At 39.4% G+C, this 25,373-nt stretch overlaps 1 protein-coding gene across 2 annotated transcripts in view; it reads right to left on the bottom strand.

The window, feature by feature from the left end:
- Window positions 1-25,373, bottom strand: part of FGF14 (fibroblast growth factor 14) — a 456,042-nt gene that overhangs the window by 203,324 nt on the left and 227,345 nt on the right. For both annotated transcript variants that reach the window (XM_059721101.1, XM_006264390.3), the window contains one exon: window positions 3,909-4,019. In XM_059721101.1, coding sequence (XP_059577084.1) covers window positions 3,909-4,019 — 111 coding nt within the window. The remainder of the gene's footprint in view (window positions 1-3,908; window positions 4,020-25,373) is intronic.

Here is a 25,373-nt window from a genome sequence, read left to right as displayed (position 1 = left end):
AATCCAATTCTGTTTCTTGCAGTATTCCTGTCATGAAGGCATTTAAAATTCATCAGTGCACCTAGGGACATAGCTCTCGTCTGTCTCATTATAATGTATTTTTTCTGCCTTCCTCTGCCTTGCCAGCCCTTTCCTTATGTGAATAATTGGGTATAAATACCATCTATTGAAAGTAAGTATAAAAACCCTCCTAGCTACCTTGGGAATCATTGCAACCTCAAGTCCACTCATTCCCATCCCTCTTCGAGACAATGGAAGATGAACTATACAATGGAATGGCCCTATTCTTACTAAGGAAAGTCACCACTGTGACTACAGAAGCTGATTTTTTTAAAACTCATTGTTGGCCTAACTACTCCCATTGAAACCACTTTTCAAAACTCTTCAGTGGGGTTCGAACAGGATTAGGGCAGGAGTGTCAAACTCATTTGGTCCCCATAGGGCAGATTTGGACTGTGGGGCCTTTTGCACCTGGAAGACGCACCCACGGATATAGCCTGGGGTCTTCCCACAGTGGCACAATGAAGGAATTAATGGTGTGACCATAAGTCAAGGGATGATGTTGTTCACCCCCTGCTGCCCACCCCCCCACCTATGGAAGCTGCTGTGTCATAGCAGAGTGACAGGTGTTATGCAGTAGCAACTTTAACTCCTTGACTGCTCACACTGACAAACAAGTTCTTGCAGCTGCACTGAGAAGCCTCCATGAATCAGATCCAGAAGTAGTCTAGCATTAACTCTTTTGCTATCAGGAGCCTCAGTGAGAAAACTTGCAGTCTGGATAACCCACTCCCCCTGTTCCTCACATACACACCCATAATAAATACCTATAAGCTTTAATTTAAAAACAAGCAACTTAAAAACTTTGAACTGTAATGGAACTTCTAAATATACAAATAGCAAAGCTGAATGACTGCCTGAGCTTATAGTTAACCTAGTCCTACCTCACTGTGGCGGTCAGAATTATTTGTTCCACTCATTGAGGTACCTCTAAAATTAAGAAACAAGTTCTTTGGGCAGAGACTATTTTTTATTCTCTAACAGTTGAGCACATGTTTGGATCCTGCATAAATAATCAACAATAAGAAAAAGTGATGTGATTAAACCTCTAACAATATCTGCTTGGCCAAAACAGAAATCACTCCCTTCTCTTAAACATCCCATTTTAATCATTTCCTCCAGATGCTCAAGGGCACTCAGCTGCTAAGCCAATCTGTTGTGTGGGGAAAACTCTTTCCCTACTTTCAGTGACAATCAGTAGTGCAGAATACACTGAACAAAACAAATTTGATGTTGCATGCCAAACAGTAAGCAATAACGCAACTGTGGTTTTATGAAACCAAATCCAAAACTATATTCAAGGGAATTAGCCACTCTCACTGGCAAGGATAAGGGTGCTTTCTCTTCCCCCTGACAACCAGTGTATCTCCATGCCTTCACAGACCGGGGGAGTGATCAACCAAATAAGTAACATGTAAACTTAATAGCCAGAATATGAATTCTCCTCCCCATTCCAAACAAATCATCAGTAAAACATGCAGCACATTCATCAGTAAAACTGGATATAGACACTCAGAATAAGGATATCATAAAAAGAAGGACAAAACAAAAGAGTAAAAAGGGTTCTATCCACAATAAAATAAACAATTTATATTAAAAGATGTCAGGGAGCATGGGAGAGGAAAAGAGTAGAGTAAAAACAAAATTGGTTACAGTAGAGAAAAACAAAAAAGAACCAAAAACATGCTCTAGAAAAAGACTGAGAAATGAAAGAAAAACAGAAATGTAAAGAAAAAGGAAAAACTGAAAGAAAAGAAATGACAAAAAAGTCTGGCAATACAAATTGAAAGGTAACAGACAGCTGTTCATTTATTCCTGAAAATGCACAATTTGTGAAACATATCTTTCATATGATAAGATACTGTTGGCATTAATACATTACAAAAAATTATGGTGGAGCTCCATGTATTTTGGCTGGTAAACATTTTAATGCATTTCCATCAAATACTGGACTGGCCTGTGATACACAAATAGGTTTTATTAACTACTGTATCACTCATGTTTTATACCATTTGTATATACTAGAAGTAATCGAGGATATAAAAATTCAGAGTGAATTGTGCCCATTTTCCTCCCATAGGATAAAAAAAAAAAAAAAGTTTGTCAGAGAATCTAATCTCTAACTCATATTAATACAAAATATAGCATAACTCAATAGTTATATATTCAGAGTGTGAAATACCTTTATTATTGTGTGGGTTGCTTTTGGAGAAATAAAGTTATTCTACATTTTATAGCAATGTGAAAGAATGAGTGAACCAGGCAAGCAGCTAGAAAAGGGAGAAGAAAAACTCTGTGAGCAAACATGTAAGACTGGAATAGATGGAAACAAGAGAAGAGAAGAGAAGAGAAGAGAAGAGAAGAGAGTAAGGGATTGTAGATTAATTTTGAAAAGATCCATAGCTACATTCTGCTTACTGATGCTACTGCCATCATAGTAAAGAGAGACATGCACACATAAAACACAAACATAAGACTCTTATTCTTGAGGCAAATTTTGCCACATACAAGCAAGATTGCTATTAAAAGCAATGGTAATCTTGTCTGTGTAAGGCTGGACACTGAATTAAATGATGCATTAATGGGATGAGGGATAGACACACATGAAGTAACAGAAAGACACATGAAAGTACAGCAAAAAAATAGAAACAGTGATACACATCAGCACAGAGTCTAAAACATAATATAGGCCAATAAAAGAGTAGTATAATAGCTGTGAATGAAATGCTTTAAAAGGCACATATGGTGTTATTAACTGAAGTCTCAAAAACAGAAGGCCTGACTAAATAAAAATAGAAATCCCATATCCCTTTAATTCCTGAACTCTAATTCCAACACTGCTGAGGAAACAAAAGGTTTATTAATATATGGGTAATGTGTAGCCACAAATCTTACAAAATTCATGCTTAAAATTAAGCTCAGAAACATGTAGAAATGTTTTACATAAATATTTCCTATCATCTATCACCAAAAAGCTTAATATAAAAATTTGAAATGCTTCAGGAAAGGCAACCATTTCTTGAGTGAAAATAAGTCTGTTTAATTATTACTTGCAGCTCAAGTTTAAATTTATGTTCATTACCTGTAACAAAATATTTGGCAGTATTGCACTAAAAGAAAGAACAAAACAATAATACACACTCTATTTGGAAAGTTACACTATTTTTGCTTGGCTGGCTTTCCAAATTGTGCCAAGTCTTGTGGTCCCTACACTTGCAAAAATCCTATTGAAGTCACTAGGACTCCTGCGAGCATAGGGACTTCAGGATCAGTTACATTAGCCCCAGTTCAGGAGGGTAATTAAATAGGTACTTTCACAGAACTAACACCACACTTAACATTGGAAACAAACTCAATTACCTTGCTGAATCGGGGCCTTCCCTATCAGAATTCCAATTATGTTTTTTACTTTGTTTCTCTCTTTTTTAATTTTTCAAGGAAGATAAAGGAAAACTTTGATGATGAATAGTTTATGGTAGGATATTTTAAAGCAATGGCCTAACTTTCTTCTCACCAAGTCCAACTGAAGTTTTGTCCTTAATGGGACTACAGTTAGACCTGTGATGAAAACTTCTGCAAATCTTATGCTTATTGACATAAAAAATGCATAGCTGCTTCTTTGCTGGGTAATTTTTACACACATATACATACACCCACACATCCATACACACATGCTAAGGATTCTGTACAAGGTATTTTAATGGTTCATATATTCTAAATTGACACAGTCTTACCAAAACACACCAAGATTCCTCAAAATCCATTAAAATAGTGTCCGCATGTATATATCCGATTACATCTGCATTCTGTGTTTGAGATTAATACATTCTCCTATAGCAGTCACTTACTAGAATTACTGCTGTCATCCTTGGTTCCATCGAGTGTTCCATCAGGGTGCATTTGCAAGTAGTAGCCTTGCCTGCAATATAACCTGGTCACTATACCCTTGAGCTGGGGATCTGAAAGACAAACATATTTTGTCACTAGCCTCAAAACTTTTTTTTCCAAGAGTTATCCCTATTTCTCTCATTGTAGAAGGAAATTTGTTGAAGCAGCCTAGCTGTTTCTCAAGTCTAACTCAATACTAGTAAACAGGATGATTCTTGATGGAGATACAGAATGAAAATTTATTTCTGAAGAATGTCACTACATCAGTTTTATGTCCTGTTTTCTACTGTGAACGTCCTTGATGGCAATTAACAGAGGTAAACAGAGCTGAGCTACTGTATGCAAACCACAGGTTTAAACAAGATTAAACCATACAAATAAATTTCCAGTTGCAATTAAAAATACTTAAAGAGCCTCATAGATAAGATTTAGAAACAGAACATTTCCAAAAACCCCGCTCTTATCTCCTGTTATTAAATTATTTACTAGCCTTTATGTATTGCTGTAAGGGTCACTTGCAAGAAAAACCTTCCTTTGTTGTGTAAAATAACTTTCTTTTTATTCCCTACCTAGAGTTAAATATTTCCTTTTATAACACTTAGCAATAGTTCTAAAGTGCTTTATGAACCAAGATACAAACACAGTTCACCCACCCACCAGTGAAAAACAACCAAGTCCAGGGCAAGCCAAGGGCCTTCTTTTCTCATCGAGAGTTGAAACTATAAATAAATAGAGGATTTCAGGACAGCTGGAAATTCTTCAGTTGGAATGTAGATATGAGACAATACTTAACAGCCTTGTTTTCATGTTAAAATTAACCTCAGTAACATGTAGAAATATTTTACATAAATATTTCCTATTATCTATCATCCAAAAAGCTTAACACAAAAATTTGAAATGCTTCAGGAAAGGCAACCATTTCTAGAGTGGAAATAAGACTGTTTAATTATTACTTGCAACTCAAGTTTAAATGTATGTTCATTAGTTGAAACAAAATACTTGGCAGCATTGAACTGAAAGAAAGAGCAAAACAATAATACACACTCTATTTGAAAAGTTACACTACTTTTGCTTGACTGGCTTTCCAAATTATGCCAGTCAAGCAAAGGTTGTTTTCACTACAGGACTGCTCAAGGATCACAGAGCTTCAACTTTACAGTTCATCTAAAAAACAGTGCCACTCCATGCAACATAACAGCCTGCAGTGCTGATGGGATGAATGCTATCTCCTAAACCAACATTTCCTGCAAAAGAGCTGAGTGTTGTTAGCATTCCAACAGGAAACATGTATCCCCCTCCTCCTCATCACCATTATCAAATATCTGCCACTGAAATATGCACCAGATCCAACTTGGCCAAATTAGAAAAGACAGGCTGGCAACTCATGAAGACATAACAAATAAATTTATGTTTATTCACTGCCACAACAACAAACTAATTTTATAAAGACTGATTAGCTCTTCAGGTAAATAATTGATTAAAATGGAAACTTTTAAGGAAAAAGATCCCATTTTCATGCAAATGTTATTTGGGGTTGGATCATAAACTCTTTCCTAAAGCTGATGTATAGTTCCTTTCATGAATAATCTCATTGGCAGTAGGATTACTTGTAACGTGGGTAAGGAATACACAGTCTAACCTTTAATGAATACAGACACTGAAATGCAGAAAATTGTGGCGTATAAACAAAATTGTCCTAAATAGAATGCTTGCAAGGAATCAACTAGCATGGAAAATGTACAAAAGTGATAAATGTGTCAATTTATTTTACAATATATTCTGTATTCATAAAACTTGCAATAAGTCATTCTTAAGCAGCAGACCCATATAAATTTTAAATGCAAAATGAACAAACTATTCTGTACATATGCTGTTATCATACAGATTACAACACAAAAACTACTGAAATACCACCAAAACTATAAATGTCAGGCATTCAGCATGTATTATGACCACTCTACCAAATCCTTCCTTGATGTACTAATTTATCAATTTGATCAGGAAATCCCAAAATATTTTCATGAGTATTTATTTCATGCAAGATTTCCAGGACCTTTGACATAGGAATATTGTGACAAATCCTTGTGTACTAAATCTACTAAATCTAAATCTTCTAAATCTGCTACTTAGAGCAAGCTGTCTTTTCCCTGATGTCCTATCTTCATTTAATCTGGAAACTCCAAAATCTTTTAATCATTAAAAATATGAGCACCCCATTTGTTGGGCACTATTCATATCTACCCATAATATTTTATATGCATTTGCAAACAGATCATCTAAAAATGAATACTTTCTCTTGATGACAATTAAAGCTGTATATCAAAATAGGAAGATTGAAAAAAGCAATATTTAAAGCAAACTTGTTCAACAAGTTTAGGAAGTATTTCAGGAGAAAGAAGAAAGCAAAACCTATCATATTTTGTAAAGCTGTATGTAGCTTCTATAGTCTCAAAGCCAAAATAAATATAGATCAGCTTTCAGCTGCATAAAGTAGATTTTGTAATTGATAAAATCAATATATTTTAAAATTAATTAAAAGTCAATCACTATCACAAACTATTTATAATCTTCTGTGCTGATTGGCACACATGAAATTTGGGGTGGACCATTATAACTATAATTCTGACAGTTGTTAAGTGATTTCCATAGTTTAAAAAAAAAATATATATATATATATATATATACACACATTAAAACCTAGTTGTTTCTTTAAAAATAAAAGTCTGGCTATTTTAGATTATTAGCTATACATAATTACACTGGAATAAAAATAATACTGCAAGTATACACAAGTTTCTGTGAGAGTTCATGACAATAAATGAAGTAGCAATTATTTTTTGCATGGCATGTTCTTGCCAAGACTCAAAGATCAAAATAATGGCTGCTACAGCAGTAAAGCATGATGCAATGCATATTAATAAATTAGAAATGCATAACTGGTGTGGGATTATGAATGCTTTGAGTGATCTTTGTAGTAATATAATGATCTGGTCTATTATTACAACAGTATGGCTCCTTCATTTGAAAGTTCATTTATAAAAATCTTAAGAGGTTATTTTACCCATCGTGCACACCAGTTTGTTCTTTAAAAACAGACAAAATAACAGAAATAGAACATAATATCTTAGTATCTTGGTCAGCATGTTTAATAGAAATACTGAATTGATTGGGCAGGGGGACTCTTACCCCTCTAGGCTAGGGACAGACATTACACATAAATTGGTTTAAGTGACCAGAAACTGATTTAAACCTATAACAGAACAGACATTTAGTGCACATAAACCAGTTTGAAAATGGCTGAAACCAGTTTGAGATTAACCTGGCTAAATGTAATATCACACTTAACTGATTTGGGTCAAACCAGTTTATGCAACGTCTGCCCCAGACTGCTTCCTGGTTTAAGTTAAACCAGATTCCCCCAGCATCTTGGCATGCTCTCTGGGTTGGGCAGGCCTCTGTACTCCAGACTTGGGCTGGCCCCAACTCTCTGCTTCCTTGCTGGAGCTCCAGCAGAGACTTGCAGGCGCAGACTGTCTGGCTTCATCTTGCTTCCCCCCTCCCCCCCACCCCACTGCTCACAGCTGAAGCAGGGATCCTTCCTTCCTCCCTCCCACAGCAGGGACCATAGCTAGCATGTGGTATGCTAGCTAATGCTGAGAGGTGTCTGTGTAAGGCAGAAGAGGACAGTGTCTTTAGGAATTTTTGGAGCGAATCAACAGGTAATGTCCCTCCTTGACATGTTCCCTTCTTTGCAAAAAGTTGTTTAAGAAGAGTGTGAATTAATGAGAAGGGCTTTTTTCTGAAGGGGTGATAAATGCTGATAATAGAGCTGATAAATGCTCTGTTATCAAGGATAGGGGGAGGAAGCCCTTCCTAATCAGAGCATCCAGCTGGGGCCTAGCCATGCCCCTCCCCCTCAGCTCAGCACTATGGAAGGGAAGGGTGGGCTAATCTAGTGCCCCCTGGCTTCTAGCCTGAGCCACTGCAGGCATGTGCCTGAATTTCCTCAGTCCAGAGGGGATGTCTTCACAGTTACAAACTAGTTTAGCCTACCCAGGTTAAACTGCAAAGATTGAATCAATTCAGGCTCAGGCTTTTTGAATGCCTGTCCCTAGCCCCAGAGATGCAGATCCTTCCAGAGCATAACTGACACACACTGGCCCCTGCTACACATTGCATATGTTACATCATTAATTAGTTAATTGCATGATAAACTTAAACCAGTCACGCATGCAAAGTAATTATCACACCATAAAAATGACTATCCAGATATAAAAACATGCAGCCAGCTATAAAGTTAGTGCATGAAAATGTGTAACAACTCTATAGCTGGTTTCTACCCAGCTTTAATTTGAATGTGTAGCAGGGCCCACTGGCAGCAGGCAGCTGAGAGAAACCCATTCCTACTTTTAATGTGTCACCTTCCAATAAGAACTACAGTCTTTTTGGAAAAGATTAGTGAAAATAAAAAAGTGTCTGCTCAGCCTCAGGAAGTTTGAGAACTAGCCACTAATGCCTTGAATATGAAAATAATTAATGCATTCTCTATAAAAACTAAGTAAAATCTAAGTGTGACTCAGAATTACTGATAAAAAAAAAGTATTTATTACCTATCCCTAGGTGCATGGTATGCTTCAGGGTTGTAAAAAAATTCTCTCTCCAGAACACAACAGGTGCCAGTGCCCATTGACTCCAGTGCTACTATTCCTCAGAGTCCCCTTCTCATGCTTCCTCTTCCCCCACTAAACAAAACGCAGAGAGGACACCAACTAAGACTGATGGAATATAGCCCATTAAGGCACACAGAAGGAAATGAAGGCAGATAACATTACCAGAGCATTGCCAACTCAAAATTTGTAATTGTTTTTCATAAAGTTCTAGCCCCTGAAGTCAGTTATTATAAGAGATACCTAGTTTCCTTTTGTGTAAAAACATTTCTAGCCCTGTCACAGAGCACGGAGGTGCCCTGCTCCTAGAGAGGGAAAACTGCCAGGGAAAGAGCCCTAGCAGGGAATAAGGACCCCAGCTGTGGGTTGCCAGGGCAACCAGGAGGTCAGCTGATGGAAAGGGACAGGGCCTGGCTCCTATATAAAGCACAGACAGGAGGCCAGAGGTAGTTTCCTGCCAGCAGCCAGAGAGGCAGGAGCTCCCTAAGCCAGGATGCGGGAAGAAGCCTGACCGCAGGTACAGCTTATGGCAGCTCTAAGAGGCTTGAGCAATGTTGTTATAGCCAGGTGGCTTATGTTTAGGTTATAGCCAAGGGGCTCGAGTTTCTGTTTTGTTTTGTTGTTACACCGGTGGTTTGGGTGAGGCTATTAGGGGTTGGAGGAGGCCTCATAGGGGACCCACAGTAGCATGGGGACCCCAGCGCCAGTAGGGACACAGCGTATGGGGTACATAGACCCCAGCTCCAGAGAGGAGCATTTGGGTAGCCCCAGTGCAGGCATGGCGAGCCCCCAGAGAGGGGGCACTATTGAGAAGCCCCAGAGCGGGCGTGGCGAGCCCCAGAGAGGGGGCACTGTTGAGAAGCCCTAGGGCAAGCGTGGCGAGCCCCAGAGGAGGGGGCAACACTTGAGAAGGCCCAAAGAGGGGCCTGATTATGATAAGGCTGAGACATAACAGCTATTCCATCGGCGAGGTGTGGACTGCGGTGTAGGGGAGTAAATGGAGCTGCAGATAACGCCCCCTGGCAGCGAGGCAGTACAAGGGAAGCCTCCTGCTAATTAACATCAATTAATTAATTAACAGCAAGGCATGGCAGATGAGAAGGTGGGCAGTTGCCCCAGGAACAGGTGTGCAGGCCACATTTTAGCCCGGACCAGAGTGGCTACCAGTTACAAGCCCTCACAGCTAGAAACACTTATCAATACAAACTCTAATGGCTCAAAAAGAATAGGCAATAACAAAATTAAGTCCATATTTTATTTTTTTTCAAATTGCAATTTTGAAGGGCTGACTTACGTTTGAAGCCTGGGAGTGACAATACTGTTAACCCCTGGGCAGAGAGAATCAGTCTCTCCCAACTCTCCTATTGGGTCTGCGCTGGTGGGCATATGCAAGTCAAAAACCAGGGAATGAAAATTAAATCTCCCACAGCCCATCTGGGTTCCTTAACCACTGGCTTTAGAGTTAGGTTTTTCTCTGAGACTTAACTGATTTCTGCATAGAAACACATTTATAACTACAAACAGTGTTCTGTTGTATGTTAGCAGTTGTAAACACTGACTACTGAATTTTTATTCTGCAAGTTCACCCTTGTGAACTTGAACCAACAATTTTGGGTGCTTTGCCAGTTTAAATATATTTTAGTAGAGCTGCTCCTGTTACAGCCCTTTTTTTCTAATTCCCAAAAGCATCTCTGTTATTAAGTATGTAACTACCACTGTGTGCTTTCCTCAAACAATGTTCTGAATGAAACACTGCAAAACACTATGAAATATTTAACTGTGATATTAAATATGTTCAGTTTTTGCCAACATTAATAGACCATCAGCAATTATTTTTCAAGTCATCCAAACAGTCAAAAATTCAGGGTATGTCTCCAGTACTAAGGAAACCCCATATGTAATTCTCTTACTATGTGTATCAACCCAAAACATTCAGAAGAAAAGTTCAGAAAATGCAAAACTACATCTTTCAGACTTGATAAAATCCTCACTCTGCATCTAAAACTGATGGACTATCAACTGTCTAACTTCTGCATTTTTAAGTTTACATGTGATCTCATCTACTGCTTCTACTCCTCACTAATAGACTTGCATTTGGTGCTTTAACTAATTCCTTTCAAGGTATGTACAATTTTATTATGATGACTATACTGTTCACCTAGTGTATGAATATGCTCAGTTACATTTAATTTTACCTTTTTGTCTTGTTCAGTTTTTATTTCGCTCTCCATTCTAATTGGACTTTGTATAATGTGTACACCAGTTTTGCTATTCATGTAACATATTACATACTTAATATAATTTTATAATTTTAGCAAAAGATTCTTATTCCACTATTTCATATGCTGAAGACTAGTATTTGTTCTTAAACACACATTCCAGTGTGGCTTTGTTACAAAAGCTGTTTTTGTTTCTGTTGTTTGCAACAGTCACTTATTTTTGTATCTTTGTGGTGATCAAATTGTAGTCAGCTCCAGAATTTATTTTGAAATCTGCTTTTTGTTCATTTCAGTCCAATTTCACAAACTACACGACTCTAAAACCTTCATTTAAAAAATAGTAAGACACACAACAAAGAATTATGTTCCTCCACCATCATTATCTTCAGTGTTTCCCATTCTGTGTTGATGGGATGTATTTTGCTTTTATAGTTCTTTGCAAATTACTGTATACTGAAAACACCACAGATCTGTAAAATTGTTACTTTTGTTGCAGGCATGACATCAAACCTCTCATGCTGGCATCTTTGCATTTATGTTTTGATTGCTTCTATATCTATTGCAAACAAATCTGGTCTATGCCATTTATTTATGTGTTTTCTGTCTTTAGGTCATGTTAGGCTTTACTGAACACATACATTTAACTTGGTAAATGCTCTTATTTGGGTAAATGGTTTTCACTAACAAATGCTCATTATTCACTTAAATAAAGTCCTTTTTCCACAATGACCTTGCTTTAATTAGCTGTCAGTTATACAAAATAAGTTGATATTTAATTTATGCAACCATTAATTATTCATATTTTCATGCTTTGGCTTTATTAGCCAGATATGTAACATAAGGTCAATGGTCTCATTTGATAACTAGCTTTTGGGTTCTTTTTTTTTTTTTTTTTTAAGGTCATTACTAAATGACAATTTTCAATTAATTCAATGTATTTCATAACTTTAATTATGTCCAAATAGTAGTTCTTCTCTTCTGTTTCTATTGGACAATATTGTGCATTTCTAATCTTACCACAAATGAGTAATTAGGAGAATTTTACTTTCCCTGTTTTGTCTTTATTATTACTAACTTCTAGGATACCTTGGAAGCTGTCCAGCAAATTCCTTCACTTCTGTGACATATTCCCTTCCACACTGTGAGAATTCGGCATCTTCATTTGCTTAATCTCTATTTGTTCAGTACCTAATAACACCGTTCGGTAAAGCATGACATACAGGAATCCTGGATAAAGGTCTTTATTTCCTGGCCCCAGTCAGACAGCACTAATTGAGGTTACATAAAGCTATCCCTGTTACATTGCAGGAATAAGTACCCACTGAATGCAACAGCCACTGCTAGCAAGCAAAATAACTTCTCTAGTTTAAAAAAAAAAAAAGACTACCTGCATGTTGCACCAGAGCTTTGCTGTAACTATCTTCTATTTGTTTTTTTTTAATTTCATAATACAGAAAAAAGTGTCCTGTATTCCTGAATCTTGTTTACATAAACCAAGCCATTTTTCAGTGTTTTGGTTTTGAAATACAAAGGACGAATGCAATTTTCTTTGCCTTTATAAGCTTTTGTCCACTGAGAAAACTGGCCTATTTTTTCCTTGATCTAAATTAGTAATAAGATAAAGTGTCTACTAGTACATAAGAAGGCATTATCTGCCATCTTTTCTTTAAGAAAATCATGAATCAAAGACCCAAATGTCTTCTTTCTCTGGCCACCCTCCTAAATTTCATACAAAGACCCAGGCTAGGTACAGAGGTTCAAAAAACCCGAAGCAGATTCAATGAAACTTTTGTGGCTTTTTCTAAGTGCCCTAGATTAGTTCAAGAACACACAAAAAGCACACTTGTCATTGGGAGGAGATGGAGGTGGCCTGCACTGGCAGAGGCCATCAGGCTGGGGGTGCTCACAGCAGGTTGCTGGATCATTCCCAGCCCAGAGGAGCAGCCGAGCAGACAGCCCTGACTGGCCAGTGTAGAGACCCCTTGCTGTGCTTCCCACCCCCCCCCCCATGGGCCTGGGGGAGGGCTCACCCTCCCTGGCTGCAGCAGTCAGCAGTGTCCAAGTAGAGGGACAGGGGGGTGGGAATGAGGCCCCCTGCCACACAGGCCTGGCCCCAAGTCAGCACAGCTGGGTGGCCACATGGCAAGGGGGCTCTGATTCCCCACCCACTCCTAGTTCCTGCCCTGGTGGACAGCTGTAGCCAGGAACCACGGCTCAGAGCCATGCAGTTTTCTTATGGGTGAGGCAGCAGTCCCCCCAAATGTGCTGACTTGGGTCTGGGCCCACGTGGTGGGGGGACTCCATTCCTCCACACCTCCCCCTCTGCCCAGACACTGCTGACTGCAGTAGCTTGGAGCCACATGCTGTCTGTGGTGCCAGGAACCGGGGGTAGGGATGGGGGGAGCACAGTCCCCTGCCACATGGACCTGGCCCTGAGCCAGAAAGCTGGGAGACCTACGCCGTGGGGGCTCTGCTCCCCCCACTCGGTTCCTGGTGCCGCAGATAGTATGTGACACCAGGAAGTGTCCAGGGAGGAAACGCACAGCTCCCCACTCCCCTACTATGCAGGCCTCCCCTTAGCTTGCTGGCTTAGGGCAGGCCTGCAGAGCAAGGGGGCTCCCCTACCCCTTTCCTGCACCTGGAAGCTACTGACAGCTGTAGCCAGGAGCAGCAGCTTGGATCTGCGTGCCTGTGCATTGTGCCAGGAACTGGGGGCAGGGAAGGGGGAAGCAGAGTCCCCCCCCACCATGTGGGCTCCCCTAGCATTGTGCTGGCTCAAGGCTGGAGCCATGTGATGGCAGCTTCCATTCTGCACCCACTGCTTCCCCTCCCCTCCCCTCCCTCCTCCCAGCCACACAGACAGGAGACAGAGACTTTTCTGGTTCTTGTCTGTGACAGCCATGGGGCAGGATTCACCCAGAACAGACAAGCACCAGCCGAGACTAGCACACTGTTGCAGAGTACCTGGGTAACCTGCTCCTAAAGAGGGGAAACTGCTAGAGAAAGAGCCCTAGCAGTGAGTAAAGAGCACAGCTGTTGGTTACCAGAGGCAACTGGAGCTAGCAAGTGACCCACACCTGCCAGTGGTCAGCTGACTGAAAAGGGCAGGGCCTGGCTCCCTTATAAACCCTAGGGGCTGAGGCCAGAGGAGTTCCCTGCCAGCAGCCAAGGAGGAAGGAGCTCTCTCTCGTGGACAAGAGGAGCAGCCTGACTGAAGGAGCAGCGTCTGACACGGCTGAGGGATGGAGTATTCCCTGGTAGGCTGGAATGTTGTTATGGCCGGGCGGCTTCCATTTAAGTTATAACCGAAGGGCTTGCTTTTTGTTTACAGTTTAATACCGATGGTTTGGGTGAGGCTATTAGGGGTTGGAGGAGGCCTCATAGGGGACCCACAGCGGTGTGGGGACCCCAACGCCAGTGAGGGCACAGCTGTCAGGATGCACTGACCCCAGCCCCAGAAAGGGGCAGTTGAGAAGGCCCAGAGAAAGGGGGTGGCATTGTGGAGAAGGCCCAGAGAAAGGGGGCGGCATTGTGAGACAGGGCCGTGGAGACCCCTAGTGCCGGAGAGGGTGCAGATCAAAAGAGGTAGGGCCCAGAGAGGACAAGGGGCCAGATTACAGCAAGGCTGAGACCTAATGACATCTATTCCATCTGCAAGGCTTGGGGCATGGTAAAGGGATGGTTGGAGCCACGCATAGCCCATAAGGCTAGGGTGCCCCTGAAGCACCCATTGCAGAGCGGGACCCATCAAAGGGTCCAGGAAACCACGGGGTCCAAGTATCCAGCAAGAAGTGACCAAGAGGGCATAAAAGGCAGCCTCCCAAATATATTGGAACACCAAAGATGTGGCAGGAGAGAATTTGAGGGTGCTCTTGGGCCAACTTGGCATGGGAAGGGGGCCTTGAGGAGATCACGGCCCTCCTGCAGGACCCTGCGCCGTGATACACACTATTCTGTGAGGGCTGCCTGTGATGCTGGAGGACAATGAACTAAGATGACTTGCTATGGGGTCTGGGTAGGGTGACCATCATAGAGGACAGTCCAGTTGTCCTCTGTCCTCTATTGATACAAAACCCGATGCCTTTATGTCCTCTATTTTTCTGTTGAAAGGAAAAATAGAAGACATAAAGACGTTGGGTTTCATATCAACAGAGGATAGAGTAGCAGAAAACTCCTCTATGATGGCCACCCTAGGTCTGGGACAGAAGTTTGATATACTGTTCTAACTTAAACAAATTAAGTTTAATACTACATCCAGCCAGATCTTAGACCGAGTTCTGCCATTTTGAAACTGGTTTATGTGCGTTGAATTTCTGTTCTGTTGCAGGTTTAGTCTGGTTTCTGATAAATTACACTAGTTTATAAGCAATGTCTGTATCTAGCCCCAGTGAAAGAGTAGACTGTTCTATTTAATTCACATATAAAAATGTCATAAATTCACAAGGTAACAGACTCTTTCACCATCTAACTATATGAAAAGAATTTAACTAACATGCTGTCCCTTGAATCGCTATATGGATTTTAAGAATAAAAACTTCCCTGGAGCTGTCACTGAAAATGGAAAGCACAATGGAAAGGAAATAAACGACCTTTTTAATTTTAGCTTCATATATTTCACACCACAGCTTACTGACTGAAGAATGAATTTCATTGATTCACTCTTTTCTGGCAAACTCTATTTTTTAGAAGAAAATGGTAATTCATGTTACATTTATGTGTACAATCTTGATTATTTTCTTCCTTGCATATTGCATCACAAAATAAAGCAATATTTATATTCAGCCCATATTACTTTCACAAATTACCTTAGATTTTTAATTTGGAAAACACCTGAAAAAGAACCATAGGAAATAAAACATTCCAGATTATCAATGCACAGCTCAATGGAAAAAGGACAGCAGCATAATTTGCAAGGCTAAGAACTAAGTTTTGAACCACAGCCAACTTTCTATTGTTATATACAAGAAGCTTCTTCCATAATACAGAGTGGCAGGGGTCCTTAACTTGTTATTAACTTCATTTACTCCTTGCCAGAATGCATAAAAGCATATTAAATGAACTGGTGTGATCTTTCTGTTTAGATATGCAGGAACATCACTATGAAATACTACTAGAGAATTTACAGAATGTAGTACATTGTGTTTACTTCTATTTCTTGTTAATATGCCAATGGCACAAAATATTGAAAGAAACCATTCACATTACTTTGAAGAAATTTTACATTTACTTCTATTGACTAGTATAAACAGTGAAAGCAAACAGAAAAATTGCACTGTCAATGAACTGGCACAAAGGAGATTTTATCTACTTGCAAAGCGATTAACTAGGAATTGCAATATCTGTTATACACAGACATCATGAAGCAAATAAGCTTTAAATAATTTTTTTTTAATTTGTTGGCAGACCAAAATATAAGGCTTTTCCCATCTTCCATGCAGCATATTTCAGTTATATAAGCACAGGTTCCCTACACCTTGCTGGCATTATCCTATAGAAAGTGGTAACTCAAGAAATATGATCTTGTGTTTAACAAAAGGATCACAAAGGTTATATCATAACTTTTCATTCACAAACTAGTTGTGTTGACAGAATCAAGCTCATATTAATGCATATTTAAACATATAAATTTAAGAGATATTTGCCCTTGGAATCACTGCTAATATAATTGATGATCTGTGACTCCTTGTTTAATGTAAAAGCATTTTTTATCCTTTGAAGTAGCAGTTTGCTACTGAAGTAAACAACTAAGGCATATTTTTAACACTTGTATTTTTTTGTAATAATGGCAATAATAATAAAAATAAATAAAACTTTTTGACACTTCAAAAAGAAAAAAACAACTCAAAAGGAAACATATCACTTAGCTGTAGTCTAGACCAAACACTTTATTTCCATGCATTCTGCAGGCAAAATATTTATAAAAATGGAGATTTCAGTGCAGTTTAACATATTTATTCTCTAAATGTTACAATGTACAGCACTTAAATTCTTATGTGTGTGAATGGCATGAGTACGTAAGTAGTTGTTTACATCTGGCAGAGAATATATACTGGGCAAACCATGGACATTTTAATTGTAAGGCTTAAAAATGTCATCAATATATGTATCATATATCAAATATATCTTGTTTATTGGAAGTGGAGCAAGACCATTGTTAATCTCATACTAAAATTTATTTAATAAAATGTAATACTTATTTTTTCTGCATAAATCCTAGATGCCATGACAAATGTACAGATATTTTCTAGATATATCAACAAAGATGTACAGTGTCAGTATTCGTGCATGCCATTAAGCAGAAATAATATTTGAGTTCTCTTCTTGATATATGAGTAATATCCCTAGCGGGATAAAGGGGACTCCAGAATACAGTCCAGGGACACCTTGCTAGGATATAGTAATAATTTACAGATTTTGGATTGGAAACACAGAATCTTCTTCCAATACCTACTTTTTAAGCACCAATAATTTTCTCCTTTCTGTATAAATCATAAAGACAGAGGCTCTGCCTGAAGGATGTAGCTCTCCATTGGTAATATGAATGGAAGGATATTAAAATACAAACTTAAAATTTAACCTTTTTATTTAACAGAATATGTATTTGTATAGAAAAGCAAGACTACATTGGCATAAATTCATATATGGGCACAATTAGAAATATGCCATATAATTATGTATATCTTGTATAACACTTGTAATCACTTAATACCATTCATTGTATTTCCTGGGGAAAAATATAATTTTCATATTAACTTCTAATTTTCCTGGAGGGAGCAGAAAAAAGAAAGAAATACTATAAGTGCTATAAAGACAAGTAAAGAGCCTTTTGTAGTCATCTATTAACACTTTTTTGGGAAATAAGAAATGGGAGACATTACTTGTATTTTAGTAGTAGCTGAAGTGCAAAAGCACACACCAGACTGACTGTATTTAATACTTCTGTTTGCAGAAAGGATAGTGATGGTAGGCTGGGAGACTAACAAGAGACCTAATTTGAGAGAAAGACAATTATTATTTGTATCATGCTGTCTTTTGTTTTGATATTAGTATCTGTGCATGTGTCTGAGTAGGAGAATTCAGGGGTGCAAAGGGAAAAATATTCTTGGTTTTGGTTTTTTGGGGGAGTTTCCTTTTTGTGTATGTATGGGTGGGTTGGCAGGGGCGTGAGGGTACTTGTTTCCTCATTTGATTTAAGACAAAAATTTAGATTCAATAAAAAAATTAACGCACAGAGGCATAGCAGCACAGCTGGACACCCAGAGCAGCTGCGTGGTGTCCAAGGGCGGCACTGGTTCCTGCCATGCCAACTGCTTCCCTACAAAGGCAATGCTCCCTCAGTTATGCTACGGCCTAGGAACCTACAAATTAGCTGCTGCAACACCTAACTTTTGAGCTCCGGGCCCTCAGCATAGAATCCAGAGTTTACAGTGTCACCTAAGCTTCCTCTATAGGATATGGAGAGAATTAAGCATCTCAGGAGGCTGATCTAAAAAACAGCATCTGAAGTGAATTTGGGTTCTTGAAAGCGTGTGCTCTCTCTCTATCTTAATTAGTTAGTCTATAAAGAGGTGTATCTGCCCTTCCTTCTAACTGACATTGAGTGAGAAAATGTTTAGAGCAGTGGTACCTTGAGATGTTTTGGCACTGATGATCGGATGATTGGCATGGGGCTAATCCCTGGACCAGATCCCATGGGAAGGGCTGGTCCATAAGCCTGATCTAGCATGATGTTGGCATGTGGGGGTCAGTGCACTGGCACAACAGCCTGGTCCTGGACTGGATCTGGTTGAATGACCCCATGTGTCATCCCAACTCCAAGCACAGTTCTTGCAGCACTCTCTACAGGTCTGGAAATTTGGTGATAGGGGAGTTGTGGCAGTATTAACTGCTGTGGCATTGGAAGCACTTTGGCCATATTTGGCCTGCAGGCTAGAGGTTGAACACTACAACTCTAGAGCTAGCCAAAAGGAAATGCTGACGCATATGAAATCCCACTACCTCTCTGCAGTGCCTACTCAGTGTATGAGCTGCAGGTAGGCACTTCTATCCACTCCTACCTCCAACCATTCTTCCAAAGAACTGCAGAACTAACAGCTTTGGATGGTGACCACCTTTTATATAACATCCTAGTTCAAACACTTGCCCAGAAAGTGGGAGACCCAGACTTCATGCCCACCTCAGCCAGAGGGGGTTCAAAGCCATACCTTTCACCTTCCAGGAGAGGTCCCAATGCAGGCTATATAGGATGGTCCAGATGAAGTACTCTTTACTCCTCCTCTGGGCCACTGAGCAGAAGAGAGTGAAAGTGTCTGAACTAGTGGTTCAGACACTTACCTAGGAAGTCCTAGGTTCAAGTCCCCATTTATGTATTTTACATTAAATAGTCATTAGGATAAAAACACAAAAAACCTGAAGTAGACCCTATAAACCCTATACCCTTTTTGCATCTGACTCAAAATTATCTTTGAAATCTCAGTATGAGATACAAACAGAGCCCTGTTCATCCTTTTTAAAATTTGAAATGCTTTATTATCCATGACATCAAAGTCAACTCATAAATTTAATAGCAGCAGCTTGGAAATCTTATTTAAAACCACAATGAGAAGAAAACATGCACTGCCACTAAAGTAGCAATGTCTACTCAATTTCCAAGTCAGAATCTCAATTGCCATTGATCAAGGAGATTGGAGGCATCCAGCTAATATGACAGTTGATCTGCCATCACTTCTTACATCAAAACTAAGACTAGATACTAGTAAGTAATTGAATTAGATTGTAAGCGTTAAGAAACGTATTCTGAACAAGAGCTGAATTTTTACTTCCGCTAACACAACTGGTGTCTTGACTTTGTTAAATGAGTCGCCCCTCTGCCAAATATTAACAGATGTCTAAGTCTTCCAGGTTGCTTTCTAGAAGAGAAGAAAGCAGTGAGGCCTGGGTTTATTCTTAGTTCAGTTTGTTTATTCTTGTACTGCCAGCCCCAGGAATTCAAAAAGTCTGAGCTCACAGATTATAATTATAAAAGAGTAAATTCTTTGTTTTCCATCTTCAAAAACTAAAATCTTGCTCTTATGAAAGGAATTTGTAAAAGTATACATCACAGTGGCATTTGATGACCTCCTCCATAACAGGAAAAACTGAATATGTCCATTATAAAAAAAAAAAAGTACCCAGTACCTCCCAAGTGGCTTTCAATTGCCATGATAAATAAGGTACCAGTGCATAGGTGGAATTCAGAAACGTGGGAAAGGATATCATCTGGAAACCAAGCAAAGGAAATGTAGCATCTACCCCTTATAGGTATTACTCTGTCTCTATGCAAACAGACTATTTGATACAAATCAGATACATTACATCTGGAAATTAACTGTAATTTTCTTCACAGCTAGAGAAACTTGTATTAGAATCCAGAGTGCAAACTATTGTTGAGAATACCTATGCTTTCTTTTACATGGAACAAATCTACTGATTGACGTTTTGTGGATTTTATGGAGGAACCATAAAAAGAATAAAATTCTAAAAATGTTTATAATGAAAATAACATGCCTGAGATCTTAACTCTGTCATAAGTACCCCAACAATCTTCCCTTTAAAAATCTTAGCAATGAAGTTGGGGAAAGCAGTATATAGTGGATGTTCTACGTGTAGGGAAAAATGAGAGTTTTAAAATTTACTACACTATAAAGACAGTGACCTGTCAGTAATAAGGTAACCCCAGTCAAAGGCCTCGTGTAACATTCAGATTCTGTTATTTTTCTGAGAACAGACCACTATAGCAAATTCCCCTACCTCCACAGAAGACAGAGGGACCTAAAAGCATGAAAGCATTCACTGCAATCATTCTAGGTTTAGGTAGCTTAAAGTAAGCCCCCTAAACCTAGACTGGGATTGGTGCATGTAGCTGTTCTTTGCTGCTGGGAGTGGCATGAGCAGCCTGAGGTATGTAAATTGGGATGTAGGGGCTGGTTGGATCGGACGGGGGCCAGCAGGTACATAGGAGGGGACTGGCCGGTCTGCAAGGGGTGGGGTGTTGCCTGGGTCAGGGGCTACATGTAGCCCAGTCAGAGTCTGGGGGTAGGAACAGTGCAGCCCCCTTGGCTGGGGTGAGCGCCTGAACTTTCCTAAGATCAGGTTAACCCCTTCCTATATCGGGTTAACCCTTGCTTGGTCTAAATTAGTGCACTTCCTGAGATAAATTAACTTAAATCGGGTGTGCCATTTTTGGCTGATTATAAACACTCCGAATGCACAAGGTTTAGGTCAATCTAAATGTAACACCTGTATATATCATAAATGAGTACCCTAGAAGGAGAGTCTCTCTCTCTCTCTGGTCCAATGAATATTTAATTTATACAATTTTTTAAGCCTCTGTACTGAGCTCTATAGTAGGGAGGAGTTATAACTATTATTATAGATCCTAAGGGCAGTTTCAGCCCCCTAGTTTTGATACTCTCACTCCCAGGTAGACACGCTGCTATTAAGGGCAAAAGAAGAATAGGGTTTTACAGAACTTCACAAATATTTTTGGATCTATCACACTGTGTCTGTCTTTTGTCCATTTACAAGTACTTAAACCTATATTTAGTCACTTAAAAACTGGCAAGACATCCTTGAAGGACAGTTCACATATTTATGTGCTTGACTTCAGACATCCACAGCAATTTGTCCTCAATATGTAATATAGACACTGTATTGGTTTATTGTTACAACTCAGTGAGAAATGATTTTCTCCTCTCATGAAACTTTTCAAGATTAAAAAAAAAAAACTATTACACAGAGGGAACAACCAGAGACCTTTCAAAGTAATCCACAGAAAATGAGAATAGTCAGTAACCTAATTGCCAGGGCACTCACCTGGGATGAGGAAGACTTTTCTTGCAAATCAGGCCAAACAGGAACTTTAACCTCAGTCTCCCATATTCCAGTGCAGTGTGCTCACCATTAGGCTACTGGTTATTCTGTATGGGTCTCTATCAAACTCTTCTGCTTGAGCTGTTCCTACTTTTGTATAAATTAAATATTCATTGAGCTAGAGAAAGACAAACTGCATCCATAGCACCAGGCTTAGGATACTTACCTAGGATACAAGACCCAGGTTTAAGATCCTGCTGCCATGAATAGTTTCAATTTTATAAATTAGAAGGAATAGCTCCAGCAAGAGAAAACTACCTCAGAGAGCCCAGCTGCAAGGTGGCTAAGAAACACCACTGGGATGTGAGAAAATGGACTGGAATCTGGGTTTCCCATCTCTGAGGTGAGGGCCAGAACCATTAGATGCTTGCCTATGAAGAGATGTGTACATGTCTTCTGCAGATCAGAAATCCATCTTTCAGATCATAAGTCCACTGTGGATCTTGGAAATGTTGTCAGTTACTTCACATACAACTCATTTTAAATAATTGGTATTTTCTAACAAAAAATAAAAATAAAAATATTCACGACCAGCCCTAAATCTTCATTATTATTAATTTGATTAGTCATACTTAGACATCCTCTATCATATATAATAATACCATTGTGTTAGATTGGCGAGGACCAATTTTTTGGTAGGCATGCCAGAAACTAAGCCCTGTGCCCTTCTTGATTGTCACACCGATCTCCTTTCCATGCCCAATCTGCTGCTATGCTTTTTACCTAATCTACTGTTCTAATCCTTCTATTCCCTTCCCTATCCTACTCCTTTCTGATCTGCTGCATGCCACACACTCTGTGGTACACATGCTGCAGGTTGGCCACCCCTGTGCTAATCAATATATTGAACACTCTGAATGAATGTGTCACCAAATAATAACTCTCACACTCAACTGAATGCTAATATTCCCTCACATTAGCTCACACATTTCTCCTGCATGTTTATTACAATGACAACTTATTTGTTATGTGAAGCTAAAGGAGTAAGGCTATTTTAACACTATTCAATTATCCCCTGGACTTTCACTAATAATTTTTGTCAGTGCCTGGTGACATTCCAGTGACAGTACTCATATTTTTGGTGTCAATGAGCAGCTGTAACAATGATGCAAAGTTAATGCAGCACTGATTTCTTAATGACAAGTCCTGGGCTGAATATCTGCATCAGCTTTCTCAACCTCTGCACCTTGCCCTACAAGTTTAAAAGGTCAAATGAGCAAACATAACACTCACTAGGCATTCAGTACAGTATATGAAGCTGCAGGCCCAAAGCATAGTATTGAACTCAGACTGATATCCTTTTGGCTGTACTCTGAGAAGCACAGTAACACACTGGCACACTTACTTGAAAGCACTATGCTGACTCAACATAGTGTAAAAATCCCTGTCTGGCCTGTTTTCATGTTCCAGAGTTCGTGATGTACCTATATAGATTATTTCATTCACAATTCAGGAGTACTTCTACAAAATCCTGAGGCTGCTAGCTCTCCATCTATTATACTGTAAATATATCAACTACATAGCTTAAAATTATTTTAATATGCATGTATAGGCTTACCTCATAATTGATGTAACTTACTGCTATCATGATAAATGGTACATTTAATGAGAAAACAAAAGCACTAAATCTAAACCAAAACTTCTCAGGCTTAATTCAAGTTGAATAAAAAGGAGTATTAACTCAAAAAAACTAACAAAGAGGAAAGTAATTTCCTTGGCAGTGTTACACATAAAGCCCTTGTTTATATTTCAGAGGCTTTTGACACAGCATCAAATACAAAGTGTCTATGTTGAATGCCGTTATGTTCAGAAATCGCTGAATACGAAGAAGGGATATATATGTATTCTGATGAGATCAATTCATCTTACTCATCAAACGTGGCTTACCGTGACCTAAATTTTAGTTAGTGTTGGAACCATTACTTTCCTGCACCCATAAAAAAAAAAAGCAAGACTGTGTGCCCATAATCTAAGTATATGAACAATGTGAAGGGAGCTCTCCTCTTGCAATATGTTTCTTTCTTGCAATATATTTCTTTTTTTGAGGAGAAATAAACGCAAAAGGGTTGTGCATAGTGGGGCCATGAATAGGCAGCCACTATAATGTAGCTATTTCTGGTGCCTTCAAAAGGACACAACAGTTCAACAAAGGAACTGCAGAATTTAGTAAATAAACTGAGCCCCTATCTTGACTCAAAAGAGCATATGAACATAATGGGTTAGTGTTTATTTATCTAATGAATATATATAGGCATACCTCAATGCTTTCCAATTTTTAACGCATTTATCTATGCAACAGTGAGGCAAAGAAGTACCATAATCTCCTTTTTTTAACAGACAGATTCTCCGTGCCTCAGTCCCTAAATGACTTCCCCAAGGTCACACACGAAATCTGTGGCAGAGCAGGAACTTAAATCTGGGTTTTGCATTTTGCAAGTCGCAAACATCTGAACTCCAGAATCAGCCTCATGATGAAAGTTCCAGGTCCTTCCTTTCCTTCATTTTCAAAACTTGAGAACCACAAAATCAAAACCTTTATTGAGCTGTTTGCGATTCTTCTCCCCAGTTGTGAAAGTATTGGGATAAAAAATCTTTTATTTTTTGGTTGGTTGGCAATTAAAACAAATGTTTCAGGTCAAGCTGAAACAGGTTTTTCATAACTCAGAAATTGAGAACATTTTTTTCAGGTTGAATAAAATATTTGATTAGATATAAAATGAAAATTTTCCATTTCTTTTGAATGTGTTTTTACAGTTTTTAAATGCATTTTAAGAAACTTTGCAATTAATTTTTTTTAATTAGAAACTCAAAATATATCAATTAGAAAATGTCTAAACAAATGTTTTGAATTTTTCAGGATATCTTTCAACAATGAATCATTTGGTGAAACTGACATGAACTCAGAAAACTCCATTTTCTGTGAAAAGATTGTCAGGCATACCTCCAGATTTTTTCACATGTAGGCTGATACAAACTAGGCTTGGCTCCTAGGCTGCTTAGTAGGGGTGTGCAAAACAGGCTGTATTCGATTCGGATTTGGATTTGGCCTGAATCAGGGGCGGTGATTCAATAGGTTGATTTGGAACACTGTCCCTGATCCGTCTCAGCCAAATCTGAATCTGAAAATTTGATGCTGATTTGGAGAATCAGTTATTCGGCTATAGACACAGCTTTAAATGTTTTTTTTTTACATACCTTGAGGTACCAGGCATGGCTCGTGAAAGCTGCGATGCTGGGGCAGATGGAGCATCCCAAAGGAGCATGGGGGGGCCCTCCATGTGTTTGGCAGTGAACCCGGAAGTGGACCAGAAATTCTGGGTCCTCTGGGGAGTGTGCTGGGGGGTCCCCCATGCTCCCTGGCTCAGCAATCAACCATGGGGGGGGGACCCAGGTGTCCCCCAAGACCCAGGAGGCACCAGTCACCAAGCTGGGAGGACTTGGCGGGGGGGGGCTGCGCACTCCCTGATGGACTCAGAAGTGGACTGAAAGTGCTTCTGGTCCACTTCCAGGTCTGCTACCAAGCACACTGGGGAGTCCCCTGCTTTCCTGTGGGATGCTCCATCTGCCTAACCATCACAGCATTCACGAGCCTCCTGGTACCTTGAAGTATGTAGAGAAAACATTTAAA

This window comes from Alligator mississippiensis, chromosome 1 (genome assembly GCF_030867095.1).
Source record: "Alligator mississippiensis isolate rAllMis1 chromosome 1, rAllMis1, whole genome shotgun sequence".
NCBI lineage: Eukaryota > Metazoa > Chordata > Crocodylia > Alligatoridae > Alligator > Alligator mississippiensis.
Note: the sequence above shows the minus strand (reverse complement) of the source record. Positions and strands in the feature narration are given on the sequence as shown.